Below are 11,781 nucleotides of genomic sequence, written 5' to 3'. Positions count from 1 at the left end.
TTTTCATGTCTGTATGCTAAAAATTAAGCTACAGCCAGCAGCCTGCTAGCTTAGCTTAATTTAGCATAACATTTTACCTTTGCACAGAGCCAGGTTAGCTTCTCCCCCCTGTTTTCAGTGTTTATGCTAAAATAAAATAAACTAATCCCAAACTATTATCACCAGTGTGATTTTTTTCCTTCAATTAGTTTTATTTCGATTATAAAATATGTATTTTTAGAGAAAGGGCAGATAACAGTAGATAGGTGCTGGGTGCCATTTTGACATAGCTAGCCAGCTGTGGTAATTTATTAACACTTTTGAGTTTGAATACACTACACAGCTGGGAGACTGAACTCTTCTATAGGATATAAGGTTCTATAGGTGCTAGTGAGTTAAGCACAACTGGTGGACGTATAGTATATTAACCCTTGGAAGTGCACAGTGCACAGTGCACATGCTAATCTACAGAATTCAGGTAAAGGATAACAGAACAGCTAGCTAGTTACGGTATGTGATTAGCTAGTTATGTGTCATTTGACATGACTAGCCACCAATGGTAAAAAACTAGAGCAAATCACGGTAACTCTATTAAAATCTTACACGGCACAGTTAGGATACTGCACAAAAATGTGTAGAGGTAAAATCTGCAGACATGCTCATCTACACCAATTGAGGCTTCTGCTTACAGCTTCTGTAGCTGTAAAGGGCAAAGTACATGGCAAATGTAGCTTGCAGGAGCAGGCAGAGTCCTGCTGCAGGGAGGATAGCAGAGGTTAGAGGTTATCTTCTGAATACATGTGATGGATACTCAGTAGACCTTGCCGGACCATTTAAAGACTACACTGCAGCAGACCGGGCTGAGGGTTCAAAGCGTTGTAAATCTAGCTAACAGAGCACGGGTCGTCCTTGCAGGGCTTGACATCCCCCTGCAGCATAAGGATCATAACAGCCTTGGTCAGGTAGCTGGAGGTGCCTCTCTTTCCCACCGGTGGGGTGTTGTAGAATGCCTCCATGCCAGCCTGGCAGAGACACAGATGAAAAAGTATTTTTTTTAAAAGTGCTCATGACAGTAAAAACAATCCTAGCAGGATCATATCTCACAAATGTAATAAAGAATTGGAGGATGGCAGGTTGTCTCTGTTAGGCTTTTAAATACAATTGAATTAGGCTAGCCCTTTGGCTAATGTATCAGTGTATGGCTGGAACAGAAGTTCAGAGTTTAGGGAGCACATCAACTTTGACATCAATGAGATAATATTGCGGCTGACACTCACAGGTCACATTCAAATGTTATAATATCACTTAACTAAGCATTTGTACACGGGAGGCTTTAATGCCAAGCGCCGAGGTCTGTAAGCATCACTAAAGTGCCAATAATGACGTTAAATCACACCCTCTAGTGTAATATTGTGATTATACATACAATGGTCACCAACAAAATACAAAGATGTAATTAATCTATATTCATATTGTGGGGGCAATTTGCTCACAGTAAGCAACAAAAAAACAACATTAAGGATTTCCTGCTAAGTCAAACTTAGCCAGCCATCGTGAGCTAACGTTAGCTTTGTAGAACTCAGTGGACTTCCCAAACGGAATTAATACCGCTAACTAAAATATCTGCTGAAAAAATATTTGTTTTCATGGATGATCGTTAGCTACTATGTCTACAAACTTTACATGTAGGCTATTTATAATTAGCGCTGTGTCACCGACTCACTGGACCGGCACAGCTGAACTCCACGGCGCTGTAGAATGAGACTTAATTAATCCGATGAATCGCTTTATATCGCTTTGTATGGAGAGCATTTGTGTGTTTCACCGTGGTTCGTGATGTATTTTCATTAATACAAATGTTTCAGTTTTTTTGATTCAACTCTGGACTGGAATGTTAAAATAGAAATGGCGGAGCTCAAATGGCTCTTCCCCAGAGGGAAGACACTCTACGGGCCCTATTTTAACGATCTAAGAGCACGGCGTGAAGCGCCTGGCCCAGGTGTGTTTAGGGCATGTACAAATCCACTTTTGCTAGTTTAACGGCGGAAAGAATGGTCCGTGTGCCGGGCGCATGGTTCAAAAGGGTTGACCTTAGTGTCTTCATTAATCAGAGGTGTGTTTTGGGCGTAACATGCAATCAACCAATCAGAGATCATCTCCCATTCCCTTTAAAAGCCAGGCGCGTTTGGACCTTGGAGCATTGCTATTATGATGGAGGATTTGCACCATAATATATTTATTTGTAATCTTTTGTGTGTGCTGCTGTGCGTCCCTGTGTGTGTAACAAGCATAGTGTGCGAGCGCTGTGCACGAGCCTAGGAGCATTTTACTAATGTGCTGTTAAAATTTATTATTATTGACTTTAGACCAGGTTTTTGTTGGTCAATGGTGCGATCACTTCCCGTTGCCTCAAGATAGCAATACGCCCAGAATGCACCTGAACACACCTCCCTGTAAGACCAGCACGCCCATAGGTGCAGGTGCATTTGCTATTTAAACGACGTGGGCGCTGGACGGGAAATTGACAACTGCTTCAGTCTCAAACTAGCAAAGACACTTGGGTCGGGCTTTGCGCTGCACCGGGTGCTAGATAGGGCCCTACCTGCTTCTCTATGCCTTCCAAGCGGCTGCGATCCCTCTGGAAATCATTAAAGGCTTGCTTGACCAGATCGTCCAGATCCACCTTGTCGCTGAACTCCAGCTCCGGGTTTCTCTCCAGCACGATGGACACCACCATCAGCAACTACTCACACGGTAGAGATAGGACAAGGCTGTCAGAAACTAACTTTTTTAAAGGTCTAGATCTCACTTTATTGTAATCACAATGAATCTTAAAACCAATCCTAAAACAAAATGGACAGGCAGTAAAGAATTGCGAATTGTGGAGTCACTTAATATCCTCGCTGCTTGATTGTGCAGCAAGCTGCAGTGCTTGAACAGATATATGTGATTGATGCCGGAATAAAGAGAGCAAAGTCAATGTCATGCGGAGTACAAATCCATAACGTTTAATTTGATTTAAGTTTGCTTTAAGTGATTCGATTCCGCTCTATCTGTGCACTTTGGTGGTTACCTCTACTATGATTTGTCTGTACTCAGGCAGGACGATTTTCTTCAGCGTGTCCTCCACCAGCAGGGAGAAGTTCATCTCATACATGGTCATGTCAGACAGTGTCGGTTGCTGCAGAGAGACAGTAAGTAAGATAGAAAAGAGTGGGTCATGTGAGCGTGAACAAACATGGCAGCTGCTGGATGCTGTAAATTGATGATCATTGTGTATATCCTGTGTGTGTTTGTGAGCAGTATAACATTATCACAGGGCAGTATTATTCCTTTCAATTATTTTGTCCTGATTAAAGTGTCACACTGAATCATCTCGAGCACAAAAGAGGCAGAGACTTGTGGGGATTTCCCTTCTCCTGTGCACTAACAACCTGTCAATCATTAGATTAAAAAACTATCACATACAGAGCTATTTTTAAAGGAATAATCTCCCAAGTAACATACGTTTTATCAAAGGAAAGGTAAGTTTGAAAAAGAAACATAAATATCAACTTCACTTAATTTTTGTATCTTGAGGTTTTATGTTATTTTCTTTTGTTGCAATAAATATTCATTCTCCTTCTTTGCCTTTGCGAGCTAGCTAGATGTTGACTCTAAACCCAAGCGTCATGCTGCCGCTACCGTTTAGTGCCAATTGGCATTTCTAACTTTGACATAAGATTCTAAAGAGATATTAGTCTTGGAAAACCCCGACGAACTTCCGGTAAATTTGAGATTAGCTCTGCAAGTCCGTCTGGCCAAGAGCCCATTCAAGCCCATTTCCAATTTTTCCAAATCGAGGCACCAATCACAACTGTGGAGGCGGACTTTACACGATGACGATAGCGCAGCAACGGCGAGCAGCTTTTTGTTTACATTCAACATGACGGCCACCAAAGCTCAGCAACCCGTTGATGCCGCTGTCGCTGCTACGTCACCCGGATCGTTGGTCTGATTGGTTGAAGGACTATCCAATGCGCCCAGAGGCATTTGAGCGGCGTCTGTTGGTGATGCCCCGTTGGAAATGGGCTGTGAATGAACCTTGCCCAGACCCCCTCTCAGTTACAACTGAGAAGGGTCTGGTGCCAACCAGGCTAAAGAGAAATATAGAACTGGAGGATTTGTCTGTGCATTTAAAAAATACAATTAATGAAGTAAATGTCATTATATGATATAGAAGAGCATTTTTTGGGGAATAGCTAATATAATCACAAATGGTACATGAAACCAAACACATTGCTAAAGGCGCTTTGCTCAATTCATCATCTATTTTTCTGTGTACGGCGAAATCCTGCACACTATTCAAATAATAGATATTATTGAGTAAACCAATGGGGAAATAGATGAAGCCATGAACAGCCAGCCAATAGGCATTCACTGCAAACAAAGGCTCGTTCGAGATGAGCCAGGACTGTGCAGAATCGATCGCCACCCAATGCATGCCGGAAAGATCACACAGCCTTCTAGATTTGTGTCTGATTTAATCCCGACTTGCTCTGACGTCATACACACATGGTTACCCAGGGGCATGCTGGGGAATGCCTGGGTCTTGCAGTCGGTGGAAAGCAACTGCGCTGCCTGCCTCTCAAACCTGCGGCCAACTTGATCTCATGAGGTTATCGCTCAACTGATCTAACAGCTGATTGGTTCAGAATCGACTCAACATGATGTTTTATCTAAACCTTTTATTGTTTTTAAATTGGAGGGATTTTAATAGCTATTTGTCTGATTTAAAGGCTTATTTTGTACAGGACACATGTTGTGTGGCTTATAGTGATGTTTAGGACTAAATCTGTTCTGATTACAGATCATCTACAGTCTGTTGGTTATTAACATCAGCAACAGATCGCATGTAGAGCATTTTGACAGCTACTCTGTCATAATAAAAACAACTGGAGACTGTGTACAAGCTGATATATGGGTCTGATGCCATTTTATTAAATCGGAATCGGAGCTAACAGGATGTGAGTGTTTCTGTGACTTCCTGTTGAGCCTGAAGGCTGCTGGAGACGGCTGGAAACTGTCCGACTTTACCGCGGCTCTTTGTCACCGCCCACTGCTGCCGCCGCCTGTTCCCGGCGCAGCTCATCTCGAACGGGCCTATTTTGACTTGTGTGACGACCCCTCCCACTCTGTGTGTGGCACTTGGTATTTTTCTGTGCAGCTGTTCAGATGGCAGTCCGAGTGGCAGAGGTGTGGCAGGAGATCAGCCACATCTGAATTCACTCCTCCTGATTCCTATTTACTGTCCTAACAGCCAGCAGGGGTTGTTTTTGGTTTGGTTGTCTTTTGGGTTCTGTTTTGCTTTCCATACACTCACTACATTACTGATACTATTGAAATACATGTTTTATCACATTTTGAAGAATTATTTAATATGGGCTGAATAAACTGGTTTTAATTTAATCTTTAATTATGCGCAGTCTCCCTTATTTTGTCAGAACTATGAGCTGGTTCATGACATTCATAGTAGGAAAGCACAGGTGTTACTAATTTATTACCAACGAATAAATGAGATGTATACGTGTCTGAAATGTACTAAACTATTGAGTTTATGTTAAATAGGGAGTGGGGAATGAATGAGTGATTTCAGACACTGTCCCAGTAAACCATGACAGTACGACAGTGAGCCAACATGCTCACTACCGGGACCCTGAAACTGAAGCAGCTAAATGGAATTCAGCCATCCTTAGTCTTTCTATTCACACCTGTGATTTTCCTACTGTGAAAAGTCAAAATGTCTTCTGTGAAATAGGCCTATTAGAAAAGTGGAACACCATTAATGACATCACTGACTTTTGTTGTTGTCTGATAATAAATAAAAACTATGATGATGAAAAGTGATTAAACAAATAACAATTATGCTGAATGCTTTCGATTAGACCCGCACACTAAAAGACCAAGTTACACTACCCAAAGACAAAGAAATCATTTTCAAGTTCAATGGAGACAACTTTAAATTGATGAGCTACTTTGTATTACTCAAACAATCAATCTGTGTTCATCAGCACAGGTTCTATTCTGCAATTGCGGCCAGATTTCTTGTGTATCTGGTCCATATTTGTAGAAAGTATTTTGGCGGACCCTGTACGCTAGTACTTGAACCAACTTATGAATACGAGCAACAGAATTTAAGTACTCTTTAAAAGACTGCAAAACATAGAGGTCTGTGTCTGTAAGGCATACGTGTTTCTATAACCAGTAGAGGTTTGTATATCAGCACACAATACACTGTGTCTCCTTTAACCAGCATTGCTCAGAGTATTCACCCTGCAGCAGTGTGAGGGGAGGCAGGTACCTGTGGGAGGTAAGTCCCAGCCACCGTAAAGCCGTTGGGGGTCCTCTCCAGGATCTGCCACACACGATCATGAAAGCCCAGAGGGGTTCTGTTCAGAGAGCCATCGATCTGACGCCTGTTCAACCAAGACCTGTGGCCAAAGCAAGGGGGAAACTGTTGAACCGAGTTTTAGAGACTGGGGAAATATAATGTTGATAGCCGTCGCTCCAGAGGAGATTTTGTCTAGTCAGTCAGTGTGTTTTAGATTAGATAAGATAAAAATGTAATGATTCCCATGGGGGAAATTGGGTTGCGGCAGCAGCAGATAATAAGATATGGACAAGACAGAAGATAACATAATTAAAACAAAAAAAAGATTATACAACACATGAATGCATTAAGATAACGACACTGCGTCTTCAAAGGCAGATTTGTGAGTAATAAGGGATGAGAAAGTACAGGTAACGTTCTCGATGAAGTGAGAATGTGTGTTTGAAGAGTACCTGCCGGTGTTTTGTGGCTGCAGGACGTCCAGCAGGAGCTGCTTGATGTCGCTGGGGGACAGCTGGTAGATGTCCTGGGGGGGCATGTCTCCCGCCCGGATCTTCAGCTCATGTTTCATGGCCTGCACAATCCATCTGGAGATCCACAGTACACGTACGCTGTTAACCACCTCAGAATTGAACCCTGTACAGCTCACATGGGGGCGGTCACTTTGTTTGAACAAGGATGAACGTGTCTTTGCTTCACAGTGTCAAAGTTTCTTACAAAGTTAATACCCTTTTTCATTTGTATACAGTCAAAGAAAAAGTCAAAGACCGACTTGTTTGTCTAAGTAGGCTGATGGAACAGAATAGTGACTCTACCTGACCTTACAACACTTCCTTCAACATTGGGTTTCGATTTTCGGACCAAACATGTCAGGAGAAATTTGTTCAAACTCAAAAGCTTTTATCCATTTAGTGCAGAGCACACTTACAAATTGAGTCTCAGTCCACTTCCAAGAGAAGTGCAGTGTGGTTCATTTGGAGGGCCGAGTAACAGCGGGTATACTGTACCACTTCTTTTTTTTTCCTGGCTCAGAATGGGCCAAAAGTTGACCCCAAAGCAACGAGGACAAAATAAAATCGGCTACTTATATTTGTCTTAAATGTGTGGTGAAGGGAGGATACTGGTGTTAGTGTAGGCAGAGCATTTGGGCCTGGTCGCTACGCACACACTACGCACTGGGCTCAGCGAGGAGCTGGTCGATGAATGATGAGAAAAGTCTCTCTGCATGTTCTGTAGTGTTAGTTTAGTTTGCTGTCACATTACTCGACCCTGTATTTGTGAATACAAATATGTGAAGTGAAAGTTCTGTCACAAATATTTGTTGTTGCGTATCAATGCACATTTTTAAGTGGGTATATGGAAATCCTGGAGATTTCTTAGTGGGTATACTGCGTATACCTGCGTATCACGTAGACTACACCGCTGGTGAAGTCCCACATTTATGATTTATTTCAAAACTGCTAAAAAGGCTCAGGAAAAGAAGAATACCTTGGCTAGCAATTCTGACAAAGCACAAGACGGCGTCACATAGACAACAGAGATGGAACTGCTAAGCCCAGTGATGACCAAGGACTTGGCCACAATTACGGCGAACAACTCAGAAGTGATAGTTGAACATGAAGTTAAGTTTCTCTCCTTCCTACAAAAAAAAACTGGAGACCAACCAAAGGAATTGCAAAACACACGGATCTCAGCTGTGCAGGACAAAAATACCTGAAAAAAGCTGGAAAAATGGCCTCGCTGCAGGAGCGTCTCTATGACCAGGAGGACCGAGGTAGATGCAAAAAACATTGTACAATAATTGGCTATACAGAATCTTTAGAGGGCACTTTGGCAATACATTTCAGGGAGTCATGGATTCCTAATGTTCTTGCATTGTCGACCAAGGCTGGGGAAATCCAGTGGAGAGGGCGCAAAGAGTGTCGGGGTTAGCGGGAAAAGGAACAGAGTCTCGTAAGCCTTATCCCCACGTCAGGATTGTGAGGTTCCATCACTACTGTGATTTGAGTTTGAATGCTGGAGGCAGCAGGATTTCCTTCTTCCGGGACTTCTCAAGCAGAACTCAGAGAAAACACCAGGCTTTTGATAAGGCCAGGAAGAAGCTCCAATCGTGACGAATAAGCAAGAGTAGAAAAACCACCTGAATTGTATGGACACAGATATTCGAGCTAGGTGTTCCGGATGTTTTAATCGGCAAACAAAAGAAGAAAAAAAAAAAAATGCAGCCTCAACTGATGCTAATACTTATTGAGTTCTTCATGTTTTGTTGAGTGGTCTGAAAAAGAATTACAGCAAAGAGTACATACTGTATGACTAAATGTACAAGAGTTTAGATTCTCTGCCTGAGCCGAGCCGGGCCGATATTTTCCACCGCTATCCTCGGGCCGGGCCGGCCAGGTCGGGCCCTTGATCAAGCATTTGTGTTTTTTTTAATCATTACTTTATTAGCCTAATTGGGTGGGGAGAAAGATATTCCATAATCAGAAATAGTATCTATATAGGCTATATTTAGGCCAAAGTAACAAATGTGTCCAAAAAGTTACACAAGTTGGACTACAGTTACAAAATGCAACACGTGTCATGTGCGGAGTCTCCTCCTCTCGCACACATCACACCGGGCCTGCTGGGCTGTATGGTGTAACATCACCCCGGGCCTGCTGGGCTGTATGGTGGAGCATCACACCGGGCCTGCTGGGCTGTATGGTGGAGCATCACACCGGGCCTGCTGGGCTGTATGGTGGAGCATCACACCGGGCCTGCTGGGCTGTATGGTGTAACATCACCCCGGGCCTGCTGGGCTGTATGGTGGAGCATCACACCGGGCCTGCTGGGCTGTATGGTGGAGCATCACACCGGGCCTGCTGGGCTGTATGGTGGAGCATCACACCGGGCCTGCTGGGCTGTATGGTGTAACATCACACCGGGCCTGCTGGGCTGTATGGTGGAGCATCAAACCGGGCCTGCTGGGCTGTATGGTGGAGCATCACACCGGGCCTGCTGGGCTGTATGGTGTAAGTACCTTTGAGCAAGTTTGGAGGAAAGTCGGAGGTATGGAACCATTTTAAACAAGTCGTGGGCAGTGACAACATGCGTGACAGCAAATAAAACGGGGACTTGGACGATGAACAGACACATGAAGCAGGCTCGCCGTGGCAGAAAAGATGACAGTCAGCCTTCAACGTCCTCTTCTGTTACTTCTCCAAGCATGAGGGCGAAGCAAGCCCTCACAGAGAAATGCGTTGAGTTCAAACAACTCTGAAATGTAGTTAACGTCATTTATAACGGCCCACGTATTAATAAAGTGTCGGGTTGAAATAGGGCTCAGGCTCATAATTCCAGTTAGTGTGTCGGCCCGGGCCGGTCTCGGACACAACGTGCATGGGCTCGGGTTGGGTCGGGCTTGATTTTTTTTTTTTTTGGGCCAGATCTAAGCTCTAGGCACCATTGCAACCATCCTGAACCTGAATTTTGTCCTACCCGACTCTGATCTTGAGCATGCCGCTGAACAGCTCCGGCGTGTTGGAGACAATCCATCCGATATGGATGACCAGCTCCTGCTGCAGAACGGCCTCCCGCTCCCCACCCTGAGGGGAGCACTTGCTGTAGATGATGCCCTGGATCACCCCTGGCGACAGCGGGTTGGAGATCACCTCCTCCTCTTGCCCGAATATGCCGAGGGTCACCTGGTAATCACAGGCCATTCACACACACACACACACACACACACACACACACACACACACACACACACACACACACACACACACACACACACACACACACAGAGGGAAAAAGAACCCACACCAAACCCACGAGTTAGAAGGCTCAGAAGAATTGTGTGTCATATTTCTAAGTTTTTGTGAGTATGTTTCTATGCAGGTGCGTGTGCGTGTGTGTGTGTGTGTGTGTGTGTGTGTGTGTGTGTGTGAGTTCATGCGTAGATTGGCATGTGCACACACAGTACTTCCTCCAAGGTGCAATTGCTGCGAGTATCGTTGTTCCATCACTCTAAAATTGGCCTCCTCTCCCAGAGTCACATAAAAGTGAGTAGGAAAAAAATTACAGATCTCAAGTCTCTTTTTGTATTTTGTTTCTCCTGAAAGCCATCTCATGAAAAGTACACCGAGCCAATCTCCCTGATGGGAGTACACACTTGTATCCTTGCCTTCAGCTGATGAAAGCCAGCACTTTGAAGATGTATCATTCATCTTTACATGTAAAGTGATTCTAACTAAGAAAGGACAGCCTGGAGCTGGAAATGAAGTCTGATAATGACGAAGGGGAAATACATTGTTGAGTTTGACTATTGACAAGAAATATAATCAAAACTAGAGCCAGAATCGACTGAAATGGGAGGTGGTGCCTCTTATTTCTTCCACCTGAGCTGTTATTGAAAGCAGAGGAACACAGCCGTCTCAAATCTCAAATCAGATTTTCCAACCATGCTGAGAGGGGCATTCCCTCCGGTAAGCAATCTATATGCAGATTCCCACCTTGAGCTTCTTCAGCATAATGAAGTGCCTAAAACTTTTCAAAAGGGTAAAAATGAGGCGAGATAAATGACACTCTCGAGAGGAGGCTAATCTCTGAGCAACACTTGACAGGAAATGATGCACCGAATCTAATCCAGCGCGAGGGAGTAGCATCAGGCAAATTCCCGGGTCAAAATACATCAAGCAGCACATGGAGTGTGTCTAGACGACGTGGACACGGTGCATGTTAGGATTCTACGCTGGTCACACTGGCAGCCTTGCATACAACTACTGCTTAGATACACAAACAATGGAGGTGAGCTGTGGTGAGGAATATGAGTATGCAACTAGACTAAGTAATTCCTATAGGATGACAGCATGAGTAGCTTATATTCATGTAATGTATTTCCAATTTTCTTTTAATCAGTGAACATTAAAATCATTATCCCCACATTCCATTTCCCCAACATAACCTAAAGTCATTTGTACAAAAGGGATAGATACAGTAATCTGCTCAGGCCCTGAGGTCTGTGTGTCCACTTACCTGCTTGCCATGCACTAAAACACTAGTAATACTGGGGGCAAGGCTGTCCACTATCTTAGTTAAGAGACTGGCGGCAAGACGGACAACAGACCTAGTGGGTGAAAAGACACAAGCACACTCTTGACATCATGACAGATAACAACTAACAGCTCGGGCTTTAACAGACTACATCTTGTTCATTTTTACTACAGGGGTAAGGATCCAAACCCCTTAACACTTTAATGGATCTTCAGTAGAGAACATATATATATACATATACATACATATATATATACACACATATATATATATATATATATATACATACATATATATATATATATATACATACATATATATATACACATATATATATATATATATATATACATACATATATATATATATATATACATACATATATATATACATATATA

General features: G+C 43.4%; 1 protein-coding gene across 3 annotated transcripts in view; it reads right to left on the bottom strand.

Annotated features, from left to right (window-relative positions):
• Nucleotides 1–431: 431 nt before the first annotated feature.
• The window catches only part of phkb (phosphorylase kinase, beta), a 120,015-nt gene continuing 108,665 nt past the window's right edge, over nucleotides 432–11,781 (bottom strand). For 2 of the 3 annotated variants that reach the window (XM_078246997.1, XM_078246914.1), the window contains 7 exons: nucleotides 11,366–11,456; nucleotides 9,827–10,032; nucleotides 6,802–6,936; nucleotides 6,320–6,449; nucleotides 3,053–3,160; nucleotides 2,582–2,722; nucleotides 432–1,001 (listed from right to left, as the gene is read on the bottom strand). In XM_078246997.1, the coding sequence (XP_078103123.1) occupies nucleotides 864–1,001; nucleotides 2,582–2,722; nucleotides 3,053–3,160; nucleotides 6,320–6,449; nucleotides 6,802–6,936; nucleotides 9,827–10,032; nucleotides 11,366–11,456 (949 nt within the window). In that variant the 3' untranslated portion in view covers nucleotides 432–863. The remainder of the gene's footprint in view (nucleotides 1,002–2,581; nucleotides 2,723–3,052; nucleotides 3,161–6,319; nucleotides 6,450–6,801; nucleotides 6,937–9,826; nucleotides 10,033–11,365; nucleotides 11,457–11,781) is intronic. The other variant, XM_078247082.1, reaches the window with a different exon arrangement.

The sequence above is a fragment of the Sander vitreus genome, chromosome 1 (assembly GCF_031162955.1).
Source record: "Sander vitreus isolate 19-12246 chromosome 1, sanVit1, whole genome shotgun sequence".
NCBI lineage: Eukaryota > Metazoa > Chordata > Actinopteri > Perciformes > Percidae > Sander > Sander vitreus.
The sequence above is the reverse complement of the archived record's forward strand: the minus strand, read 5'-3'. Positions and strand labels throughout refer to the sequence as shown.